At 41.5% G+C, this 12,683-nt stretch overlaps 2 protein-coding genes across 6 annotated transcripts in view; one reads left to right on the top strand and one right to left on the bottom strand.

Annotated features, from left to right (window-relative positions):
- Positions 1-12,683, bottom strand: part of ARMC10 (armadillo repeat containing 10) — a 123,681-nt gene that overhangs the window by 12,024 nt on the left and 98,974 nt on the right. For both annotated transcript variants that reach the window (XM_061413881.1, XM_061413882.1), the window contains exon 7: positions 2,760-2,847. In XM_061413881.1, the coding sequence (XP_061269865.1) occupies positions 2,760-2,847 (88 nt within the window). The remainder of the gene's footprint in view (positions 1-2,759; positions 2,848-12,683) is intronic.
- NAPEPLD (N-acyl phosphatidylethanolamine phospholipase D) overlaps positions 1-12,683 on the top strand; it is a 92,027-nt gene that overhangs the window by 41,986 nt on the left and 37,358 nt on the right. The window lies entirely within an intron of this gene.

Below are 12,683 nucleotides of genomic sequence, written 5' to 3'. Positions count from 1 at the left end.
AGCATATTGGGCACCTATTGACCTGGGGAGTTTCTCTTTCAGTATCCTATCATTTTGCCTTTTCATACTGTTCATGAGGTTCTCAAGGCAAGAATACTGAAGTGGTTTGCCATTCCCTTCTCCAGTGGACCACATTCTGCCAAATCTCTCTACCATGACCTGCCTGTCCTGGGTTGCCCCACGGGCATGGCTTAGTTTCATTGAGTTAGACAAGGCTGTGGTCCTAGTGTGATTAGATTGACTAGTTTTCTATGAGTATGGTTTCAGTGTGTTTGCCCTCTGATGCCCTCTTGCAACACCTACCGTCTTACTTGGGTTTCTCTTACTTTGGGCGTGGGGTGTCTCTTCACAGCTGCTCCAGCAGAAAATAATATAGCTAGCAGTTATTAGTAAGACTACAAGTAAGAATTTAAGTCAGGAACTTTCACTGGGTATACTCTGGTATACCCCAGGTCATCTGACTCAGTTAAATGATTATAGCCAAGTGTTAATCTCCTGGTTGTACATCATGGAGCATCTGACCTTTATCCAAAGACTGGTTACTGAGATAAGCTTTAGAAACAATCTTAGAGTGTCCTTTTTAATAATGTAATTAAACCTTTTAGCAAATAACAAGGAAATATCTCAGAAGTGAGTCTTAGTAAGCACAGACCTTAATTAACAAAACTAGAATATTCAGTGAAACATAATTTTTTTCTTTTTTGGAGAACTCATTGTGAGGACATTAACACTGTAGCCAGGGAAGGCTTTAACCCATCAGATAAAAATGTCAGGGAGCCAGGAAAAGCCAAGATTTCCCATAGTCCTGGCTCTTTGATTTTCAGCTGTTGTTTATCCATTTTTAATTTCCTGATTTAGGAGCAGACTGTTGCCATGTTTTAAGGACATCAGGATAGCAAAAATCTAACTGTGAGGGCTTATATATTTTTGTTGAAGCAGAATGAGCTTTGTCTCCATGTACCATAACCTTAACTAATGTTTATTTACTTTACCAAAGTAACAGAAAGATTTTAAAAACAAATATAAATCACTTAAAGGCAAAGAAATTAATAATCTGTTATCAAAAGCTGCATTCTAAGAAAACTTTGTTCTCTAAACAGAGAGAAGACCAAATTCCAGTCTGGTACCAGCTTACTGTTAATAACAAAATTTGTTTATCTGCTTAATTTTAGAAAGTCTTTTCCCTAAATCTTGAAGAACTAGCAGTATTTTTCTAAAGGCATGAGAGTAAAACCATAAAAGGGATGTTTAAAATCTGATTCTATTGCAATTGACAAAAGAAGCCTGGTCATAACACTTTAATATGATAACTAGAATTATAATTGACCATATTTTATCAGGGCATATCAGAGCTATATGAATTTCACGTAATTTTAGGATATCTGTATTAGTAACATCAACCATACAGTATAACCTGAAAAGATTTATCATCCCTTTAACAGTACTTCCCATGTGATTTAACGTGTCCAGTCAACCAAGGTAGCTTAAGTCTCAGGGGCCCTCTGAAGCATCCCAAAGTTAGCTAAAAGTCAAGTTATTTAGGAAGTTTTGTCAATAAATGTCAAAAGGATTTATAACAGTCAGGTAGGATCATATAAGTTACTGTGAAATAATAGTTATTTACTGTCACACAGAGTGGACACGACTGAAGCGACTTAGTAGTAGTTAGCCAAAGTTAACAAAAGATTTCAAAGGTAAATATAGAATGGATCAATTAAGAGGTAAACTTAAATCTATAATTAAAAGCAGTTCAACATCTGAAGAGAGTATGTCCTCTTAACAGAAAGGCCAAATTTAAGTTTTTGCACCAGCTTGCTTTAAACTCATTTAGGTAAATTTAATTAAATTTATTTTAAACTTAATCCTACCCATGCACAAAACATTTTTTCAGGGTCCACCTTTCACATACCTTTTAACCACTTTCTGTAACAGCCACCTGTAAGTCAGACCTACTTTCTTTTCCCTTTATAAAATGTAATTTTTTTATATCTTCTTTATTAAAAACATACATCCTACTTCTTCCTTATTAGATTAGCAAACAAACATTAATACTAGATATTTAATATTGAATATTACCCAGTTTATGTGACTCTGAAATTTATTTGGATTAATTTTTCTTGTATTTAGAATTGTTTGATTTGTAAGTGCTTACTTTTCTTTAGGCCAATTAAATTAGAACTCATTTACAACTTCAACAATATCAGAAAAAAAAAAACAAAAGGCATACACTGAGACATAGATAAATCCAGACAGTCAGAGATCTTATAGTTTTCTGTTTGAGATTTAAAATACCTCTTTGACTACCTTTTTTCCTTGCTTGAAGTTCTAATTTGCCAAAGGCTGAGGTCTCAGGCAAAGTTGGCTGTGTATTTCAAGGACATGGAAAGGGTTAACTTTAAGCTTTTCCCTAGGGAAGCCTTTTAACAAGCTAGTTGTTTTTAATTTCAAATGCAAAAAGAATTGGTTTTGCAGTTTCCAAAAAGAAAAATTTCTTTCACTCCATTCAGTCAGCAATCACGCACTCAAAATCATTCAGAAGCTATCACAATACTTCCCTTCTCCCAAGTCCCCAGGGTTCCTTAACTGTTGCTTCCTTCCTGGGAGCTCCAAGGAGATTATCAGTCACAATGCCTCCATTCTCCCAAGTCTCCATTTCTCCCTATCTGATGTCTCCTTCCTGGGAGCTCCAAGGAGGTGATCAGTCTCTTCTTCTACCCGTTGGGGTAGGAACTGACTGGGGACTGGCCCCAGGACCGTACCTGATTCTGTGGCCATTCCTGGTGAGTTGGTCTGTCCCTCCAGTGAGTCCATTTGGGGCTCGGCCATCTGGAGAGTCGGGACACCAGTCTGAAAGAGAACCCGGAATACCATCAGGCGGCATGCCTCCTCATTCGTCTTGGGGTTCCTTCGCTCCAGCCCAGCCAAGCCACCAGTCTGGCGGCTCAAGGGGTCGGCATGGTTGGAATCTTGCTGGGGCCTCCAGAAATGTTGCTGAAACCACTAATCAAGAAACCAAGCACCACACTTAGAGAGGTGGAGAACTCAGGTTTATTACGCTGGTGGGCCCAGAGGAGTTAACTTACAAGCTCTGAGCCCTGAACAAAGGGGTTACTAGCTGCTAACAGGCTGGTTTAAACTAGGGTTTTGTGCTCGCGTGGGACCAGCAGTCAAGATGGAGAGGGGATGCCTGACCTATACACGGACAGGCATGAATAAACGGGTTTGCAGGGGCTGGGCAGTTGCAAAGAGCAGGACAGGGGTGAGTGAGATAAGCTCCAGTTCCTAGTATTGTTAAGTCCCCACTTTCTGAGACTGCGTGACCTACGTGATCCAGACTTTGCAAGGAGCAAGCTGTGTTATAGAGGCAGAAGGAGCAGGAGGTTACCTAAAATTTTAACTTTTCCTCTTCAGTATTATAACTTCATAATTTACAAAAACTCTTTCAAGTAGTTTTTTTAAATATGTTTACATTTAGTTTGGTTTTAGAGACTTCCATGAGATTATTAATGTCCTTCCACAGATGAGGGGAACAGGAAACCGAGAACCCGGGAGATTTGAGTGATTTACCCGAGGTTCCTTAGCCTAGTAGCCCTGGCCTTAGGCTCAGTATGTGTATACGCTGCTGCTGCTTATTAGAAAGGGGTACCAGTTGAAGCCAAGGTAAGAGTGGTTTGGATCAGCAAGCTTTGGTCAGCATCACAGCCGTAAGTTGTACCCTTAAAATGGTAGTACCGTTGGCTATTGGGGCACAGGGCAGGCATCTAGATGGATCAGCATAAATTCAAAAGTGACTGAAAATCAACTCAGTACAAGCCTGCTACCTGGAACAATTCATCTTTCCCCTCTGAGGCAGCAGATTTTCCTATTTATTTAGTTTGGGGGCCTTCCCAGATTAAGAGACAGTGGCATACTGTTTGAACAATATATGCCTGTGCTCATTTGTAATGTCTCTCAGCTATAAGAATGAAATTGTCAGAATACACACCAAGATTTCTCATTATTCCGGCACCGCTTATAATGGGGAGATGCTTGTTTTGCTTAAAAAAGACGCTGATGCTGGAAATACTAGACAACAGCAGTAATTAGTTTTGAAAATTGTTTTCTGTGTTTTGAAGATCCTTCAGATTACAAAGGTGTTTGTTTTCAAATTACTTTGTTCATTCTTTAGGCTTGTTTAGAGAGTTCATGAAAAGTACTGCTGTGTATATTGTGCTGTTGTATGGCTGAAGTAACTAATAACAAAGAGTTTCTGAGCTCAGAGTTCTATTTAAAACTTGAAGCAAGTTTATCTGTTTATGAGTTAAACTATGTGAAATATCTCCCATGAGGTGAAGTAAAATGTGTTACTTATCTCCCCATGCTGACCACAAGCTATGTTGGTTCTAAGTGTTTCTGAGCATAATTCTGATGAGAATATGGCTAATCAGCTGTCCAGCCTCTTTCACCAGCCAACCCTGGACCCTTGGAGTGCTATGTAACTCTCTGGCCTAACTTGTTTCTCCTGTAAAATAAAGAGGTCACAAAGGAATGACTTGGGTCATGGAATGCTCAAGTTACAAAGGACCTAAGTATATGGCTGAGTCCAACCACTTTTACAACCCTGGACCCTTGCAGTGCCATGTAACTCTCTGGCCCAGTTTGTTTCTCCTGTAAAAGAAAGAGGTCACAAAGGGATGACTTGGGTCATGGGGTGTTCAAGTTACAAAGGACCTAAGTATATGGCTGGGCCCAACCTCTTTTAACTTACAGATTTCCTGTTTCTACCCCAGAAAGTTTTAAGCCTCTTATGATACCATGGAACTGAAACATCAAAATTAAACTTTTCCACCATCTCACAGAGATGAGGGTACAGCCCTCCCTGACTTATGATGGGGTTGTTGTTGGTGGTGTAGTCACTAAGTTGTGTCTGACTCTTGTGACTCCATGGACTGTAGCCCATCTGGCTCCATGATGGGGTCACATTCTCATAAACATAAGTTGAAAATACCATCATTTGAAAATCCATTTACTATGCCTGTCAAACATGATAGCTAAGCTTAGCTGTCTTTAAGCGTGCTCTAAACACTTAACATTGGGCTTCCCTGGTGACTCAGATGGTAAAGAATTTGCCTGCAATGCAGGCAGTGTGGGTTTGATCCCTGGGTCAGGAAGATCCTCTGGAGAAGGGAATGTCAACCCACTCCAATATCCTTGAGTGAAGAATTCCATGGACAGAGGAGCCTGATGGGCTACATTCTATTGGGTCACAGAGTTGGACATGACTGAATGACTTTCGAGTACTTACGTTAGCCCACAGTTAGACAAAGTCATCTGCCACAAAGCTTATTCTATAATAAAGTGTTGTATATCTTTTATAATTTATTGAATACTAGTGAAAGTGAAAAATAGAATGGTTGTAAAGATACGGGTCATTTACCATGGTAATTGCTAGCCAGCGACCCATTATCCTTTGGGAACTGTGGCTTGCTGCTGCCTATCAAGGCAAGAGGATCTTTTGGTCCACGTATTACCAGCCCAGGAAAAGATCAAAATTCACCATTCGAAGTAGGATTTCTACTAAATGCATCATAAAATCATAAGTTGGATCATTGTAGGTTGGGCTTCCCTGATGGCTCAGTGGGTAAAGAATCGACCTGTAATGTAGGAGAAACAGGAGATGTGGGTTTGATCTCTGGGTTGGAAAGATCCTCTCGATGAGGGCATGGCAACCCACTCCAGTATTCTTGCCTGGGAAATCCATGGACAGAGGAGCCTGGTGGGCTGCAGTCCATGGGGTTACTAAGAGTCAGGCACGGCTGAGGACACGGCACACACACAAGTTGGGAACCATTTGTACTTTAAAACTGTTGTTTGAATTTTGATTCCTTTTTCATTGTTTCCTCATATAGTGTCTCAGTTTTATACATATATATGAAATGTCTGTTATATATAAATGTATGTGTGGCTGGCAGAGCCCATTTTTGGACTGGGTGAATGGTAATCCTGGTGAACTTGTTGAATATCACCACAGTGAAGAATTTGACATACACTTGTGATATTCTCAGCAACGTTTTCTTGGTTAAGCATGATTATATTGAGCTTTGTAATTTCTTTTTTGCTTAGCTGCCCAAATATCTTACAATCATACTTTATAATAATGGTGGTGATTTAGTCACTCAGTCGTGTCTGACTCTTTATGACCCCGTAGAGTGTAGCCCTCCAAGCCCCTCTGTCCATGGGATTCCCCAGGCAAGAAATACTGGCGTGGGTTGCCATTTCCTTCTCCAAAGAATCTTCCTGACAGAGGGATCGAGCCCACGTCTCCTGCACTGCAGGCATACTCTTTACTGCTGAGCCACCAGGAAATTACCCTTTTTAATAATGCTCATCTCCAATTTCATATAAACTGTCTACGTTCTAATACATTTTGTTGAAGACATAACTATGCATGTATATGGTACCCTGAGGCCACAGAGTGATCAGTCTTCAGATTATCCCAGGACTGATGGAGTTCCCAGGATACAGGACTTCCAGTGCTAAAACTGGGAAAGCCCTGGGGTATTGATCCTCTTACCTGAAAGTGTCTCTTCTTGGGATTTAATTAAAAATTCTTCAAATTGGAAGGATAAAATGCCAGGTAGTTGTATACTGCTGCTGCTGCTAAGTCGCTTCAATCGTGTCCAACTCTGTGCAACCCGATAGACGGCAGCTCACCAGGCTCCCCTGTCCCTGGGATTCTCCAGGCAAGACCACTGGAGTGGGTTGCCATTTCCTTCTGCAATGCATGAAAGTGAAAAGTGAAAGTGAAGTCGCTCAGTCGTGTCAGACTCTAGCGACCCCATGGACTGCACACTACCAGGCTCCTCCGTCCATGGGATTTCTCAGGCAAGAGTACTGGAGCGGGGTGCCATTGCCTTCTCCGAGTTACATACTAGATGAACTCAAAGACATATTTTCAAGGCAAGGCAAATATCTTCAGGGCCTCATATATATTTTCTGTTTATATGACTGAAATATAGGATTAATTTATTCTTTTCCATGTAACTTTAAACAAAAATAATTTAGCAGTTAAATGAAATAGTTACATCATTTAAAATCTCCATGTAAAATTAAAAGGGCAGTTATAAGAGAATTGGTATTTATTGTGTACTAAGTGCTTTTTACTTTGGGGTCTGAGAAACATTGTTGAAAGCAAGAAAGGCTAGCCTTGTTTGTGAGACCATCCTGTTGGCTGTGTGCTACTAACTTTAGAACCTAGATGTCTGTTCAAGACAAAGTTTTTGGGTTTTTCTTTCATATTCAACATGATTTGTGGAAAGAGCATGGATTATGGAGTCTTATCAACTTGGGTTAGATTTCCAGGTCCAACTGTTACCAGCTTTTTGACTTTATGCAAACTATTAAATTCTGTGAACCTCTGGTGTGTCACCTGTGATATGAAGAGAATATCTGTTTGGTGAGAATGTGAGGATAAAACTAGATAATGGAGTGTATAAATTGACACATAGTGCTCAATAAATGACATACTTAGAGCAGTCATTGTGCCTCTCTGTGGACCCATGTTTGGATTAGGAAGGCTCTGTTTTTGGATACATGACCTTACATGTTTTTATAGCTTCCCTAAACTTCCAAGTTAAGATCATTGTGTCAGTCAGGCTTAGTTTTGGGAGGTCCAGAGTTGCAAGGCCCAGGCTGGTACCTGGCCTCTGTCTGAAGTCCTGGCTCTCTGTGCCATTCCCAGTGAGTTGGCATCATACTCATGGCTCAAGATGGCTTGAGGCAGCAGGATGCAGGGAGACTCGAGAATGCCTCCCTTTCCCTTAAGGAGACTCCCGGAGGCACCCTGTGAGACTTCTGCTTCTGTCACATCCGCTACAGTGTCATCAGTGTGGCTGGAAGGTGTGGAAAGGTAGTCATTAATTGGGGCATCAGTCAGCTCAGTTGTGTCCGACTCTGCGACCCCATGGGCTGCAGCACGCCAGGCTTCCCTGTCCATCACCGTTGCCCTGATGGGCCAGGAGCAAACGAGGAGAATGAAGACAGAACACGGAATCTGGTGCAATGGGTCAGGGGACCTGCAGTCTCCACTGGACTGAGGTGCAGAGTCTACTCTGAGTACAACATTTATTCCTAATTGCAGACTACAAGATTTTCTCAGATATTATCTTTTTTTGTTCCCTTTTCATATGAACTTTATTTTTTTAATATAAATTTATTTTAATTGGAGGCTCATTACTTTACAATATTGTAGTGGTTTTGCCATACATTGACAGATCTTACCTTTTTCAAGACACACGTTGTGTTAATCACGTACTCCTAAATGTCCTGTACTGCACTGCCATAGTCCAGATCTCCTTGTGTTACCTCAGGCCGTTCCCTCTGGGCTAGTCTCGGGAACAACTAGCAAGTGTGTAGGTAGAGTTCATGCCTGACACCGACCCGATGTTCCAAGGTCCATGCTTTTATGATCCCAGGCTTTTACTCCCTTCTGGTTCTGGCCTTGAGGTTTGTAACAAGGAGATTATTCTTAAGAAAAACATGAAAGGTAATCATTAACATAATTTCTTAATATATACTGTTTTTCTAGGTGCAATTTCTGTGGAATTTCTCATGGCTGTGAAAGTACATTATTAGGAATTCCCACTACACATCACCAACTCCTGGAGCTTGCTCAAACTCATGTTCATCGACTTGGTGATGCTATCCAACCATCTCATCCTTTGTCGTCCCCTTCTCCTCCTGCCTTCAATCTTTTCCAGCATCAGGGTCTTTTCCAGTGAGTCAGTTCTTCGCGTCAGGTGGCCAGAGTATTGGAGCTTCAGCATCAGTCCTTCCAATGAATATTCAGGACTGATTTCCTTTAGGATTGACTGGTTGGATCTCCTTGCTGTCCAAGGGACTCTCAAGAGTCTTCTCCAACACCACAGTTCAAAAGCATCAGTTCTTGGTGCTCAGCTTTCTTTATAGTCCAACTCTCACATCCATACATGACTACTGGAAAAACCATAGCTTTGACTAGATGAACCTTTGTTGACAAAGTAATGTCTCTGCTTTTTAATATGCTGTCTAGGTTGGTCATAGCTTTTCTTCAAGGAACAAGTGTCTTTTAATTTCATGGCTGCAGTCACCATCTGCAGTAATTTTGGAGCCCCCCAAAATAGTTTGTCACTGTTTCCATTGTTTCCCCGTCTATTTGCCATGAAGTGATGGGACCGGATGCCATGATCTTCATTTTTTGAATGTTGAGTTTTAAGCCAACTTTTTCACTCTCCTCTTTCACTTTAATCAAGAGGCTCTTTAGTTCTTCTTCTCAGCTGGGGCATAGCTACCCTAAGTATAACTGGCATTCTGTTACTGAAGAGAGAATGGGGACTGGATTTTATGGTGGCATCTTCTAGTCTCTACCTCCTTGTCACCACTTTACCACTGCAGAATTCAGCTACTTCAGCATTCCTTGATAAAGATTTTTCAATTTTTATCTCCATAATTAGTAGTCTTAATGGGAATGCCCCTTGTTGAATTTTGTTTCATCATTCTTTGGTTACTTTTGCTTCTCCTGTAATTTGATTTCCACCAGATTCTCTGAGAAAAATTTAAGTCTATCCCATTGAAGAGTAATTATGATTTAAGCTCCTGTTCATTTATTCATTCAATAAATACATTGAGCATTCATCATGCATAGGCTGCTGTGGGTTATTATAGACCATGTTCATTATCACTAAGTGTGTTTTGCATTTTGTTTGTTTGTTTGGCTTCTTGGGTTCACAGAGTTGAATTTGTGACTCAGCCGGGTTGAGCACGAGTCTGTGACCTGTCAGCCCCTGTCCCTAGCAGTGCAGTCTTCCCGGTCCTAGTACTGTGTAGCCATCTTGAGGTTAGGCCACCTTGCTAACTTGGAGTGCAAGACTTTGGAGGAAGAATAGGCTTTGTTGTTGGCAACTGGTAAGCTAGCATAAATTCAAGGGTGCCAAAGTGTTTTCTTTGAGCTGGAGAACGTAAATGCCCGAGCTAGCTTTGCACAAATTGCTGATTGAATAGTGGTTCTCAACCCTGCCTACATGTCAGAATCACCCCTAGAGCTTTTAAAAATTGCCTGGGGAACACCTGCCTGGCATTTTGATTCAGGAGCCTCCAGTGTAGTTTAAAAAGCTCCACAGGTAATTCTGATGTGCATCCAGCACTGAGAACCCCAAGTTTGAGGATTTGTACCCGGCTGGCTTGGAAATACTCTAGGGAGGAGTCCCACTTTGCTCTCTATCAGTCGTCAGTCATACAAGCAGAGCCCTCCTTGATAACCTGTCTTGACCGTCAGAAGGGGAATGTGGGAGAGCTCAGAGATTTAGTACCTGGATAGGACATGTGAGATGGTGAATGTTTGGGGGACACTTAACTACAGCTGGCCTTGCTTGCCTGTTTTGCCTGTTCCTATTGTGAAAGATTTTTTTTGAGCTGGAGAACCTCAGTAACTGGGGCTCAAGCTCTGGGGAGAGTGCAAGTTGTGGATGTGGCTGCTATTAATATTGTGAGCTTGCTTATTTTTGTTCTCTAGGGACAATAAGGGGAGTTGAAGGGGGCCGAGATTGTTATTTTCAGAACCAAACACTGCCAAGGTTTGTGAGAGCCTCCTGGTGAATCTGGAGGAGTAGGTGGGGCCGCATGGAGCTGTGGGATTACATAAGAGTTCTGTGGGGAATCGTGGTTTCCTTTTTTTTTGAGTTGTGTGAATTCTAGGAAGACCAGAATCTTGTATCTTCCTCAAACAGAAGAACAGAAACATCCAGACTTTATTCCTTTCATGTTTGTTCACGCCACTGCCTTCAGCCCCCATCTTATTAGTGCAGAAATGTCAAAATGGAATTCAAAGTGGAATTTTCTCCACTAACCCTTATTACTAAAATAGTGTTTAGCATGTAGTAAAACAGTGGCTTAGTTATTGAGGACTTACTGTGTGCCAGACACAGGGCTGAAGGATTATGTACCTTTCGTCCAATAATCCAATGAATAGGCATCAAACAGGGAAACTAGGCTTAGAAAACATGACAGGGGTGCCAAGTTGAGAAGTATTTATTTTTAAAATGTTTTACATCTCCTGTGCATCTTTTCCTGATAATGTGGTTTTTCCTGATAAATGATTTAAAATGTACATTATGTTCTTTTTTTATATAATGCTTGTATAATTTACTACATCCTAGTATTCTTAAATATTGAATTAACTCAGGGATCTCAAAATACTTTTGAGCCTCAAGGTTCTTTTAGGGCTGTCTGAAGGCCTTTACTCTGAGCTTGTTGTACTGACAGGAGGTTGGCTGACCAGGGTCTGACCCCAGTACTGCCCTGGGCCTTGCTTCCTTGTAAAAGCCCCCACTGTTGGTTTGGTTTTTGTCATTTACCTTTTTCTCACAAAGGATCCGCAAGAGACAAAATGATGTCTGCCCTTCTGCCGTGTTCAGTGAATCACGTAACCCTTCTAGTGACTTGCCTGCTTCCCGTCACCCTCTGTCAACATGAGGGCCCTTTAACTTGTCTGCATTTAGGAGCTTAAGAGCCTTTTCAGTCTTCCTGACCCTGGTAATCAAAGGACTTAGTCAGTGTGAACTATTAATACTTGGCACGTAAGGAAAAGTGTTTCTTGCCATTTCAAGATGTAGGGCCCATTGTTTTGGAAGTGCCTTATTCTAAAGATGACTTTTCATTATTCAGAGCTGACACTTTCTGTAAATATGGTATGGTTGCTTATGGGTTTTGTTATTTTTTTGCCCCTGAAGGATTTTGAATGCTTGGAAGTTAGGGGCTTGTATTACCCACTGTACCTAGAGAGTTAGAATTTAGATACAGTAGACAAACTGTGCTTGTTAAATATGACTTTAAAAACGCTTTAACTAGAGGCCCTTACAAATGATATCTCAAATCTTATTTTAAGGTTGAAAGTCTTAAGGGTTGTTTGATGTATCAGATTTGTCATGAAATGCCTTCTGACGTACTTCCTGCTCTGAATGACTCCCGGTCTGCCCCATCAACCTGTGAAACTAGAGCTTGTCCCTGTGGCTGACTCCGCTGTTCTCAGGCGAAAAATACTTCACTTGAAAGTGAAAGTGCTAGTCGCTCAGTCGTGTCAGACTCTTTGCAACCCCACGTACTGTAGCCCACCAGGCCCCTCTGTTCATGGAATTCTCTAGGCAAGAATACTGGAGTGGGTCACCTTTCCCTTCTCCAGGGGATCTTCCTGACGCAGGGATCGAACCCAGGTTTGCTGCATTGCAGGGAGATTCCCAAATCCCTTGCTAACTTGGCCTAGGGAAAGTGGCCAGATCTGAGCTACTTGAGCTGGAAGTTTCCTAGGAGGCTGGGGCCCTGGAGAGGGGCAGCCCAGGGCTCTTGGCCACTTTAGACGCAGCAGCTCCAGAGTGGCATAAATGGGCTGTTTGGTGCAAAGACTGTTAGAAAAGGGTTGGCTTTTTGCAGGTATGGTCCAGTCCTCTGGTTTTATAGATGAAGAAAGTGAGCCTTGATAGTAAGTAACTTTTTAAAGGTTGCAGAATTCAGTAGGACAAATTTGGAACCAGAACTGAGGTCAGAACTTTTTTAAAAGAGTGCATTTTCCCCCTCTTTATGTTTCGTATCTGTCCAGGAGCTATGAAGACACATTTCTCGGTTCCTTTCCTTATGCTGCTGCTGCTGCATCGCTTTAGTCATGTCTGACTCTG

The sequence above is a fragment of the Bos javanicus genome, chromosome 4, assembly GCF_032452875.1.
Source record: "Bos javanicus breed banteng chromosome 4, ARS-OSU_banteng_1.0, whole genome shotgun sequence".
NCBI lineage: Eukaryota > Metazoa > Chordata > Mammalia > Artiodactyla > Bovidae > Bos > Bos javanicus.
This window is presented reverse-complemented; position numbering and strand designations above follow the sequence as displayed.